This window comes from Cuculus canorus, chromosome 39 (assembly GCF_017976375.1).
Source record: "Cuculus canorus isolate bCucCan1 chromosome 39, bCucCan1.pri, whole genome shotgun sequence".
Lineage (NCBI taxonomy): Eukaryota > Metazoa > Chordata > Aves > Cuculiformes > Cuculidae > Cuculus > Cuculus canorus.
The window spans coordinates 83774-96627 of NC_071439.1; the positions used below are offsets into that span (position 1 = coordinate 83774).

General features: G+C 52.0%; 1 protein-coding gene across 4 annotated transcripts in view; it reads right to left on the minus strand.

Moving 5' to 3' along the window:
- Positions 1-3343: 3343 nt before the first annotated feature.
- Positions 3344-12854, minus strand: part of APEX1 (apurinic/apyrimidinic endodeoxyribonuclease 1) — a 33946-nt gene continuing 24435 nt past the window's right edge. Inside the window, exons 1-5 of one of the 4 annotated variants that reach the window (XM_054053092.1) lie at positions 12719-12801; positions 12028-12166; positions 11668-11822; positions 9350-9542; positions 3344-3873 (exon numbers count right to left, since the gene is read on the minus strand). In XM_054053092.1, the coding sequence (XP_053909067.1) occupies positions 3359-3873; positions 9350-9542; positions 11668-11822; positions 12028-12079 (915 nt within the window). In that variant the 5' untranslated portion in view covers positions 12080-12166; positions 12719-12801 and the 3' untranslated portion in view covers positions 3344-3358. Of the gene's footprint in view, positions 3874-9349; positions 9543-11667; positions 11823-12027; positions 12187-12718; positions 12802-12854 lie in introns of those variants that run through there. The other 3 variants (XM_054053090.1, XM_054053091.1, XM_054053093.1) reach the window with 3 other exon arrangements.

Below are 12854 nucleotides of genomic sequence, written 5' to 3' on the forward strand. Positions count from 1 at the left end.
AGTGAAAATTCAGTTAAAAAGTGGGAAATTTGGTTTAAAATGCATTAAAACATGAAAATTCAATGAAAAAGTGGAAAATGAAGTAAGAAAATGGTTTAAAACTATGAAAATTCAGTGAAAAAGTGAGAAACTGGGTTTAAGATGATGAAAATTCAGTGAAAAAGTGGGAAATGAGGGAAGGAAATGGCGTAAAACGATGAAAATTCAGTAAAAAAGGGGAAAATGAGGTAAGAAAGTGGTTTAAAGTGATGAAAATTCAGTGAAAAAGTGAGAAATTGGGTTAAAAATGGTATAAAATGATGAAAATTCATTGAAAATTTGGGAACTTATTGAAGAAAATGGTTTAAAGCGATGAAAATTCCGTTAAAAAGTGAGAAATTTGGTTTAAAATGCATTAAACCATAAAAATTCAATGAAAAAGTGGAAAATGAAGTAAGAAAATGGTTTAAAACAATGAAAATTCAATGAAAAAGTGGGAAATGAGGGAAAAAAATGGTTTAAAACAATGAAAATTCAGTAAAAAAGTGGGAAATTTGGTTTAAAATGGTTAAAATGATGAAAATTCAGTGAAAAAGTGGGAAATTATTGAATAAAAATGGTTTAAAGCAGTGAAAATTCAGTGAAAAAGTGGGAAATGAGGTTAAAAAGTGGTTTAAAGTAATGAAAATTCAGTGAAAAAGTGGGAAATTTGGTTTAAAATGGTTTAAAATGATGAAAATTCAATGAAAAAGTGGGAAATTATTGAATAAAAATGGTTTAAAGCAGTGAAAATTCAGTGAAAAACTGAGAAATTTAGTAAAAAATTCATTGAAACGATGAAAATTCAGTGAAAAAGTGGGAAATTATTGAAGAAAATGGTTTAAAATAATGAAAATTCAGTGAAAAAGGGGGAAATTTGGTTTAAAATGGTTTAAAATGATGAAAATTCAATGAAAAAGTGGGAAAGGAGAATAAAAATTCAGTGTAAAAATGAAATTCTCGCGAAAATTCGCGAAATTCTTTACAAAAATGTTTAATACGATGAAAATTGAGGGGAAAAGAACGGAAAATGGGGGAAAAATGGGGGGAAAAATGGGTTTATGGCGCCGCCCACCCCCTATGTGTGGGTCCCACCCCCTATATGTGGGTCCCAACCCCCTATATGTGGGTCCCACCCCCTATATGTGGGTCCCACCCCCCTATATGTGGGTCCCACCCCCTATATGTGGGTCCCACCCCCTATATGTGGGTCCCGACCCCCTATATGTGGGTCCCACCCCCTATATGTGGGTCCCACCCCCTATATGTGGGTCCCACCCCCCTATATGTGGGTCCCACCCCCCTATATGTGGGTCCCACCCCCTATATGTGGGTCCCACCCCCCTATATGTGGGTCCCACCCCCCTATATGTGGGTCCCACCCCCCCCCGACCCCCACTTTGGGCCAAATTCCCGCGGATTTGAGGTCCTTTATTGGTACAAAACGAAACAGGGGAGGGAGGGGCGGAGCCCTGAGGAGGAGGGGGCGGAGCCTACAGAGCCAGAGGGGTCACGGGGGGGTCAAGGAGATCCATAGGGAAAAGGGGGGATCCATAGGGGGGCGTTTTGGTGGGGTTTACGCCCATTTCGGATGAATTTATCCCCATTTCGGTTAAACCTCAATTGAATTTCTCCCCATTTCATCCAATTTTCCCCCATTTCACCCCATTTTTCCCCCATTTCACCCCATTTTTTCCCCATTTCTCCCCATTTTCCCCCATTTAATCCAATTTTCCCCCATTTACTCCCATTTTTCCCCCATTTAATCCCATTTTTTCTGCATTTAATCCCATTTTTTCCCAATTTAATCCCCTTTTTTCCCATTTCATCCCCTTTTTTCCCCCATTTCACCCCATTTTCTCCCCATTTCATCCAATTTTCTCCCCATTTCACCCCATTTTCCCCCATTTCATCCCATTTTCTCCCCATTTCATCCCATTTTTTCTCCATTTAATCCCATTTTCTCCCCATTTAACCCAATTTTTCCCCCATTTCATCCATTTTTTCCCCATTTCACCCCATTTTCTCCCCATTTTCCCCATTTTTTCCCATTTCACCCCATTTTTTCCCCATTTCACCCCATTTTCCCCAATTTAATCCAATTTTCTCCCCATTTTCTCCCCATTTCACCCCATTTTTTGCCATTTTTTCCCCTTTTCTCGCCATTTCATCCAATTTTCTCCCCATTTCATCCAATTTTTCCCCCATTTCATCCAATTTTTCCCCATTTCATCCCATTTTTTCCCATTTCATCCAATTTTCTCCCCATTTCACCCCATTTTTTCCCCATTTCATCCAATTTTTCCCCATTTAATCCAATTTTCTCCCCATTTCACCCCATTTTCTCCCCATTTCCCCCCATTTTCCCCCATTTAACTCAATTTTTTTCCCATTTTTTCCCATTTTTTCCCCATTTCACCCCATTTTTTCCCCTTTTTTCCCCATTTCACCCCATTTTCCCCCATTTAATCCCATTTTTTCTGCATTTAATCCACTTTTCCCCCCATTTCCCCCCATTTTTTCCCCATTTTCCCCCATTTCATCCAATTTTCTCCCCATTTCACCCCATTTTTTCCCATTTAATCCCATCTTTTCCCATTTAATCCCATCTTTTCCCCATTCCCCCCCATTTTTCCCCCATTTTTCCCCCATTTCCCCCCATTTCCCCCCATTTCACCCCATTTCCCCCCATTTTTTCCCATTTCACCCCATTTTCCCCCCATTTCACCCCATTTTCCCCCATTTAATCCCAATTTTCCCCCATTTCTCCCCCATTTTTCCCCCATTTCACCCCATTTCCCCCCATTTCACCCCATTTCCCCCCATTTCACCCCATTTTTCCCCCATTTCACCCCATTTTCCCCCATTTAATCCCATTTTTTTCTGCATTTAATCCCCTTTTCCCCCCATTTTCTCCCCATTTTCCCCCATTTTTTCCCCATTTCACCCCATTTTTCCCCCATTTCCCCCATTTCACCCCATTTTTTCCCCATTTCACCCCATTTTCTCCCCATTTCACCCCATTTTTCCCCCATTTCCCCCCATTTCCCCCCATTTTTTCCCCATTTCCCCCCATTTCACCCCATTTTTTCCCCATTTCCCCCCATTTTCTCCCCATTTCACCCCATTTTTCCCCATTTTCCCCCATTTAATCCAATTTTTTCCCCATTTCACCCCATTTTTCCCCCATTTTCCCCCATTTTTACCCCCATTTTTCCCCCATTTTCCCCCATTTTCCCCCATTTTTCCCCCATTTTCCCCCATTTTCCCCCATTTTTTACCCCCATTTTTCCCCACTTATCCCCATTTTTTCCCTATTTTCCCCCCCGGATCCCCCCCTTTACACCGCCATCAACAGCGTAATGGGACAATGATCGCTCCCCAACACCTTATTCCGGATCTTACTATCGCACAACCCCTCCCGGAGCCGTTCGGACAACACGAAATAATCCAACCTCCACCCCACATTCCGTTCCCGAGCGTTCCCTAAATAGGTCCAAAACGTATACGCGTGTAAAAAATCGGGATAAAGGTACCGGAAAGTATCGATAAAGCCTTTCTCTAAGAGAGCTCCGAAGTTTTCCCGTTCTTCGGCGGTGAATCCGGCGGAGCGGCGGTTGGGCCGCGGGTGCCGGAGGTCCTTTTCCGTATGGGCGACGTTGAGGTCGCCGCAAAGGATGATGGGTTTGCGGTGATCCAAACGGGATAAATAAGAGCGGAAAGCCGCGTCCCAGCGTTGGCGGTACGGGAGGCGGATTAAAGCCCGCCCGGAATTAGGGACGTAAGCGGAAACCAGGAAAAAAGAAGGGAATTCCGCCGTCACCACGCGGCCTTCGCCGTCGTGTTCGTCGGCGCCTGAAAAAAGGGGGGGGAGGGGTTAATGGGGGGGTGGGAGGGGACTGGGAGTCAACTGGGATGGACTGGGAGTCAACTGGAGTCAACTGGGATGGACTGGGAGTCAACTGGGAGGGACTGGGAGGGACTGGGAGGGGATTGGGAGGGACTGGGAGGGGATTGGGAGGGGATTGGGAGGGACTGGGAGGGACTGGGAGGGACTGGGAGGGACTGGGAGGGACTGGGAGGCAATTCGGAGCGAGAAAGGGCAAAAGGTGGAGTTGGGGGTCAACTGGGAGGGACTGGGATGGAATGGGAAGGACTGAGAGTCAACTGGGATGGAGTGGGAGTCAATTGGGGGTCAACTGGTGTCAATTGGGGTCAACTGGGAGGGACTGGGGGTCGACTGGAGTCAACTGGGATGGACTGGGGGTCGACTGGGGTCAACTGGGAGGAACTGGGGGTCAACTGGAGTCAACTGGGATGGACTGGGGTCAACTGGGGGTCAACTACAGTCAACTGGGATGGATTGGGATGGACTGGGGGTCAACTGGAGTCAACTGGGATGGACTGGGAGTCAACTGAGAGGGACTGGGAGTCAACTGGGATGGACTGGGGGTCAACTGGGGTCAACTGGAGTTAACTGGGATGGAGTGGGAGTCAACTGGGGTCAACTGGGATGGACTGGGGGTCAACTGGGGTCAACTGGGAGGAACTGGGGGTCAACTGGGGTCAACTGGGAGGAACTGGGGGTCAACTGGGGTCAACTGGGAGGAACTGGGGGTCAACTGGGGTCAACTGAGAGGGACTGAGGGTCAACTGGGGTCAACTGGGATGGACTGGGAGTCAACTGAGAGGGACTGAGAGCAACTGGGAGTCAACTGGGATGGACTGGGAGGGACTGGGAGTCAACTGGGAGAGACTGGGAGGGGATTGGGAGGGACTGGGAGGGGATTGGGAAGGGATTGGGAGGGATTGGGAGGGACTGGGAGAGACTGGGAGGGATTGGGAGGGGATTGGGAGGGGATTGGGAGGGGATTGGGAGGGGATTGGGAGGGACTGGGAGGGACTGGGAGGGGATTGGGAGGGGATTGGGAGGGGATTGGGAGGGGATTGGGAGGGACTGGGAGGGACTGGGAGGGGATTGGGAGGGGATTGGGAGGGGATTGGGAGGGGATTGGGAGGGACTGGGAGGGACTGGGAGGGGATTGGGAGGGGATTGGGAGGGGATTGGGAGGGGATTGGGAGGGACTGGGAGGGACTGGGAGGGACTGGGAGGGGATTGGGAGGGGATTGGGAGGGGATTGGGAGGGGATTGGGAGGGGATTGGGAGGGATTGGGAGGGGATTGGGAGGGACTGGGAGGGACTGGGAGGGGATTGGGAGGGACTGGGAGGGACTGGGAGGGGATTGGGAGGGGATTGGGAGGGGATTGGGAGGGGATTGGGAGGGACTGGGAGGGACTGGGAGGGGATTGGGAGGGGATTGGGAGGGGATTGGGAGGGGATTGGGAGGGACTGGGAGGGACTGGGAGGGGATTGGGAGGGGATTGGGAGGGGATTGGGAGGGGATTGGGAGGGGATTGGGAGGGACTGGGAGGGGATTGGGAGGGGATTGGGAGGGGATTGGGAGGGGATTGGGAGGGACTGGGAGGGACTGGGAGGGACTGGGAGGGGATTGGGAGGGGATTGGGAGGGGATTGGGAGGGGATTGGGAGGGGATTGGGAGGGGATTGGGAGGGGATTGGGAGGGACTGGGAGGGACTGGGAGGGGATTGGGAGGGACTGGGAGGGACTGGGAGGGGATTGGGAGGGGATTGGGAGGGGATTGGGAGGGGATTGGGAGGGACTGGGAGGGGATTGGGAGGGACTGGGAGAGACTGGGAGAGACTGGGAGGGACTGGGAGGGGATTGGGAAGGACTGGGAGGGACTGGGAGGGATTGGGAGGGACTGGGAGGGACTGGGAGGGGACTGGGAGGGGACTGGGAGGGACTGGGAGGGATTGGGAGGGACTGGGAGAGACTGGGAGGGATTGGGAGGGGATTGGGAGGGGATTGGGAGGGACTGGGAGGGGATTGGGAGGGGATTGGGAGGGGATTGGGAGGGACTGGGAGGGACTGGGAGGGGATTGGGAGGGGATTGGGAGGGGATTGGGAGGGGATTGGGAGGGACTGGGAGGGACTGGGAGGGGATTGGGAGGGGATTGGGAGGGGATTGGGAGGGGATTGGGAGGGACTGGGAGGGACTGGGAGGGACTGGGAGGGGATTGGGAGGGGATTGGGAGGGGATTGGGAGGGGATTGGGAGGGGATTGGGAGGGACTGGGAGGGACTGGGAGGGGATTGGGAGGGACTGGGAGGGACTGGGAGAGACTGGGAGAGACTGGGAGGGACTGGGAGGGGATTGGGAAGGACTGGGAGGGACTGGGAGGGATTGGGAGGGACTGGGAGGGACTGGGAGGGGACTGGGAGGGGACTGGGAGGGGACTGGGAGGCAATTCGGAGCGAGAAAGGGCAAAAGGTGGAGTTGGGGGTCAACTGGGAGGGACTGGGATGGACTGGGAAGGACTGAGAGTCAACTGGGATGGAGTGGGAGTCAATTGGGGGTCAACTGGTGTCAATTGGGGTCAACTGGGAGGGACTGGGGGTCAACTGGAGTCAACTGGGATGGATTGGGGTCAACTGGGACGGACTGGGAGGGGATTCGGAGCGAGAAAGGGCAAAAGACGGAATTGGGAGTCAACTGGGATGGACTGGGGGTCAACTGGGAGGGACTGGGATGGACTGGGAGTCAACTGGGAGTCAACTGGGAGGGACTGAGAGCAACTGGGAGTCAACTGGGATGGACTGGGAGGGACTGGGGGTCAACTGGGATGGACTGGGAGGGACTGGGGGTCAACTGAGTGGAATTGGGAGTCAACTGGAGTCAACTGGGATGGACTGGGAGTCAACTGGAGTCAACTGGGGTCAACTGGGATGGACTGGGGGTCGACTGGAGTCAACTGGGATGGACTGGGAGGGACTGGGGGTCGACTGGGGTCAACTGGAATGGAGTGGGATGGACTGGGAGTCAACTGGAGTCAACTGGGGTCATCTGAGGTCAACTGGGATGGACTGGGGATCAACTGGGAGGGACTGGGAGTCAACTGGGTGGAATTGGGAGTCAACTGGAGTCCACTGGGAGGGACTGGGGGTCAATTGGGAGGGACTGGAGATCAACTGGGAGGGACTGGAAGGGAATTGGGAGCAACTGGGATCAAGAAAGGTAAACTGGGATGGACTGGGGGTCAACTGGGAGGAACTGGGGGTCAACTGGGGTCAACTGGGATGGACTGGGGGTCAACTGGGAGGAACTGGGGGTCAACTGGGGTCAACTGGGAGGGACTGGGGGTCAACTGGGAGCACTGGGAGGGAATCGGTGGCAATCGGAGCAGTTGAGGTCCATTTTGGGGCCATTCCTGAAGCTTTTGAGGTCCTTCAAGAAGCGTTTTGAAGGCCGTGAGGTCACTTATGGGTCTCAAAGTGGGGACTTATGGGTCTGATAACATAGTTATGGGTCACAAGAGGTCACTTATGGGTCAGAGGAGATCACTTATGGGTCCAGAAGTCACTTAGGGGTCACCAGAGTGGATTTTGAAGTGGTTCATGAAGCTTTTGAGGTCCTTCAAGAAGCGTTTTGAAGGCCGTGAGGCCACTTATGGGTCTCCAAGTGGGGACTTATGGGTCTGAGGACGTACTTATGGGTCACAAGGGGTCACTTATGGGTTCAGAGGTCACTTAGGGGTCACCAGGATGGATTTTGGGGCCATTCCTGAAGCTTTTGAGGTCCTTCAAGAAGCGTTTTGAAGGCCGTGAGGCCACTTATGGGTCTCGAAGTGGGGACTTATGGGTCTGAGGACGTAGTTATGGGTCACAAGAGGTCACTTATGGGTCCAGGGGTCACTTAGGGGTCCCAGGAGGTCACTTAGGGGTCACCAGAGTGGATTTTGAGGTGGTTCATGAAGCTCTGAGGTCCTTCAAGAAGCGTTTTGAAGGCCGTGAGGCCACTTATGGGTCTCAAAGTGGGGACTTATGGGCCTGAGAACGTAGTTATGGGTCACAGGAGGTCACTTATGGGTCCAGAGGTCACTTAGGGGTCACCAGGATGGATTTTGGGGCCATTCCTGAAGCTTTTGAGGTCCTTCAAGAAGCGTTTCGAGGGCCGTGAGGCCACTTATGGGTCTCGAAGTGGGGACTTATGGGTCTGACGACGTAGTTATGGGTCACAAGAGGTCACTTATGGGTCCAGGGGTCACTTAGGGGTCCCAGGAGGTCACTTAGGGGTCACCAGGGTGGACTTTGAGGTGGTTCCTGAAGCTTTTGAGGTCCTTCAAGAAGCGTTTCGAAGGCCGTGAGGCCACTTATGGGTCTCGAAGTGGGGACTTATGAGTCCGAGAACGTAGTTATGGGTCACAAGAGGTCACTTATGGGTCCAGAGATCACTTAGGGGTCACCAGGATGGATTTTGAGGCCATTCATGAAGATTTGAGGTCCTTCAAGAAGCGTTTTGAAGGCCGTGAGACCACTTATGGGTCTCAAAGTGGGCACTTATGGGTCTGAGGATATACTTATGGGTCACAAGGGGTCACTTATGGGTCCAGAGGTCACTTAGGGGTCACCAGGATGGATTTTGGGGCCATTCCTGAAGCTTTTGAGGTCCTTCAAGAAGCGTTTTGAAAGCCGTGAGGTCACTTATGGGTCTCGAAGTGGGGAGTTATGGGTCTGAGAACGTACTTATGGGTCACAAGAGGTCACTTATGGGTCCAGGGGTCACTTAGGGGTCCCAGGAGGACACTTAGGGGTCACCAGGATGGATTTTGGGGCCATTCATGAAGATTTGAGGTCCTTCAAGAAGCGTTTTGAAGGCCGTGAGGCCACTTATGGGTCTCCAAGTGGGGACTTATGAGTCCGAGAACGTAGTTATGGGTCACAAGAGGTCACTTATGGGTCCAGAGGTCACTTAGGGGTCACCAGGATGGATTTTGGGGCCATTCCTGAAGCTTTTGAGGTCCTTCAAGAAGCGTTTCGAAGGCCGTGAGGTCACTTATGGGTCCCCAAGTGGGGACTTATGGGTCTGAGGATGTACTTATGGGTCACAAGAGGTCACTTATGGGTCCAGAACTCACTTAGGGGTCACCAGGATGGATTTTGGGGCCATTCCTGAAGCTTTTGAGGTCCTTCAAGAAGCGTTTTGAAGGCCGTGAGGCCACTTATGGGTCTCAAAGTGGGGACTTATGGGTCTGAGGACGTAGTTATGGGTCACAAGAGGTCACTTATGGGTCCAGAGATCACTTAGGGGTCACCAGGATGGATTTTGAGGCCATTCATGAAGATTTGAGGTCCTTCAAGAAGCATTTTGAAGGCCGTGACGCCACTTATGGGTCTCCAAGTGGGGAGTTATGGGTCCGAGGACGTAGTTATGGGTCCCAGGAGGTCAGTTATGGGTCAGGGGTCCACTCACCGATGCCGTAGGTGACGCAGATGGGCTCGGAGCGGGTCAGGAGCCCCACACCGCTATAGCCGGGCCGATCCTTGGGAGAGGCCCAGTACTGGTGGGGCAGAGCTTGGAGGTCGCGGACTTCGGGGGGTACCGATTCTGCCCCACATTTGGTCTCTTGGAGGCACAGCACATCCGGAGCCTCTTCCTGGATCCACTGCGGACGAGAAAGTCCCTATGGGGCTCTATGGGTCTCTATGGGGCTCTATGGGTCTCTATGGGGCTCTATGGGGGCTCTATGGGGGCTCTATGGGTCTCTATGGGGCTCTATGGGGGCTCTATGGGCTCTCTATGGGGCTCTGTGGGGTCTCTGTGGGGTCTCTGTGGGGTCTCTGTGGGGTCTCTGTGGGGTCTCCATGGAGCTCTATAGGGGCTCTATGGGGCTCTATGGGGTCTCTATGGGGGCTCTATGGGGGCTCTGTGGGGGCTCTATGGGGGCTCTGTGGGGGCTCTATGGGGGCTCTATGGGGGCTCTATGGGGGCTCTATGGGTCTCTATGGGTCTCTATGGGTCTCTATGGGGGCTCTATGGGGGCTCTATGGGGTCTCTATGGGGTCTCTATGGGGCCTCTATGGGGCCTCTATGGGGCTCTATAGGGTCTCTATGGGGTCTCTATGGGGCCCTATTGGTTCTATTGATCCCATTGGTTTCTATGGGTCTCTACGAGCCCCTAAGAGGCTCTATGGGCTCTATGTGTCCCTATGGGTCTCTATGGGGTCTCTATGGGGTCTCTATGGGGTCTATTAATTCCATTGGTCTCTATGGGCCTCTATGGGGGCTCTATGGGGCTCTATGGGGCTCTATGGGGCTCTATGGGGTCTCTATGGGGGCTCTATGGGGGCTCTATGGTCTCTATGGGGTCTCTATGGTCTCTATGGGGCTCTATGGTCTCTATGGGGGCTCTATGGGGTCTCTATAGTCTCTATGGGGCTCTATGGGGCTCTATGGGGGCTCTATGGGGGCTCTATGGGGCCATATTGGTTCTATTGATTCCATTGGTTTCTATGGGTCTCTATGGGGCCCCATGGGGACCCTATTGATTCCATTGGTCTCTATGGGGTCTTTATGGGTGTCTGTAGGTTTCTATTGGCTCTATGAGATCTCTATAGGGCCCTATTAGTTCTATTGATTCCATTGGTTTCTATGGGTCTCTACGGGTCCCTATGGGGCTCTTATGGGGTCCCTATTGACTCTATTGATTCCACTGGTTTCTATGGGGTCTCTATGGGGGCTCTACGGGGCCATATTGGTTCTATTGATTCCATTGGTTTCTATGGGTCTCGATGGGTCTCTATGGATCCCTACGGGTCTCTATGGGGTCTCTATTGATTCCATTGGTTTCTATAGGTCTCTATGGGTTCCTATGGGGGTCTATGGGCTCTATGGATCCCTATGGGGCTCTTACGGGGTCTCTATTGGTTCTATTGATTCAATCGGTTTCTATGGGTCTCTATGGGGCCTCTATACGTTCTATGGGTCTCTATGGGGTCACTATGGGTTCTATTAATTCCATTGGTCTCTATGGACTTCTATGGGTCCCTATGGGGCTTTTATGGGGCTCTATGGGTCCCTATGGGCTCTTATGGGTCTCTATTGATTCCACTGCTTTCTATGGGCCTCTATGGGGTTCCTATTGGTTCTATTGATCCCATTGGTCTCTATGGGTCCCCATTGATCCCCATTGATCCCATTGGTCTCTATGGGTCTCCATTGACCCCATTGGTCTCTATGGGTCCCTATTGATCCCATTGGTCTCTATGGGTCCCCATTGACCCCTATTGATCCCATTGGTCTCTATGGGTCCCCATTGACCCCTATTGATCCCATTGGTCCCCATTGACCCCTATTGATCCCATTGCTCTCTATGGGTCCCCATTGACCCCTATTGATCCCATTGATCTCTATGGGTCCCCATTGATCCCTATTGATCCCATTGGTCTCTATGGGTCCCCATTGACCCCTATTGATCCCATTGATCTCTATGGGTCCCCATTGACCCCTATTGATCCCATTGGTCTCTATGGGTCCCCATTGACCCCTATTGATCCCATTGGTCTCTATGGGTCCCCATTGATCCCTATTGATCCCATTGGTCTCTATGGGTCCCCATTGACCCCTATTGATCCCATTGGTCTCTATGGGTCCCCATTGATCCCTATTGATCCCATTGGTCTCTATGGGTCCCCATTGATCCCATTGGTCTCTATTGATCCCTATTGATCCCCTTGGTCCCTATAGCCCCCCCGCCGGTCCCCTATAGCCCGTAACGGCCCCTCTCTCACCTGCAGCCCCCCCTTGCGCACCCACGCCCGCAGTCCGTCCACGTTCCATGAGGTGACCTTGAGGGTAAAGCGTTTCCCGCTCGGCGTCTCCTCCCGTACGGGGGGGTCCTCGTAGGTCGCCACTTCCTCCCGTCCGGCCTTGGGGGGGCGACGGCCTGGGGAGGGGGGACAGAGGCACTGGGAGGCACTGGGAGGCACTGGGAGAGGATTGGAGGGGATTGAGGGGCACTGGGAGGGGATTGAAGGGCACTGGGAGGGGATTGGGGGGCACTGGGAGGGACTGGGAGGGACTAAAGGAAGCAAATACCAGTCCGTACTGGTTCTTACTGGTCTCTACTGGTTTGTACTGGTGTCACTCACCTCCTTCGTCGCTCGCCTCCCCCGCCGCCTCCTTCTTGCTTCGCTTCGGCATGGCTTTGATCCGGATCAATGGGGCCCAAAGCCGATCAATAACCCTCAAAATGGAGCAGTCCGGGCCTGGAAGGGGATCAATCACTCCCTAAATCCAATCAATAACCCCTAAAATGGATCAATCGCCCTCAAAATCCCATCAATAACCCCCAAAATCGATCAATCACTCCCTAAATCCAATCAATAACCCCTAAAATCCAATCAATAATGCCTAAAATCGATCCATCACCCCCAAATTCCAATCAATAACCACTAAAATTGATCAATCGCCCCCGAAATCCAATCAATAACCCCCAAAATCCAATCAATAACCCCTCAAATCGATCAATAAGCCCTTAAATCCAATCAATAACCCCCAAAATCCAATCAATAACCCCTCAAACCGATCAATAAGCCCTTAAATCCAATCAATAACCCCCAAAATTGATCAATAAACCCCTAAATCCGATCAATAACCCCTCAAATCAATCAATAACCCCTCAAAGCCGATCAATCACCCCTCAAATCGATCAATAAACCCCTAAATCCAATCAATAACCCCTCAAATCAATCAATAACCCCTCAAATCGATCAATAACCCCTCAAAGCCGATCAATCACCCCTCAAATCGATCAATAACCCCTCAAAGGCGATCGATCACCTTCAACGCCGATCGATCCCCTCAGAGCACCTCCAGGCGCGCTCGTGCTCGTCCCCCTCCCCCCCAAAAACCGGAAGCGGAAGTCCCTCCTCCTCCTCCCCCTCCACTTCCTGTTTGTGTTCTCTAGGAACGAACC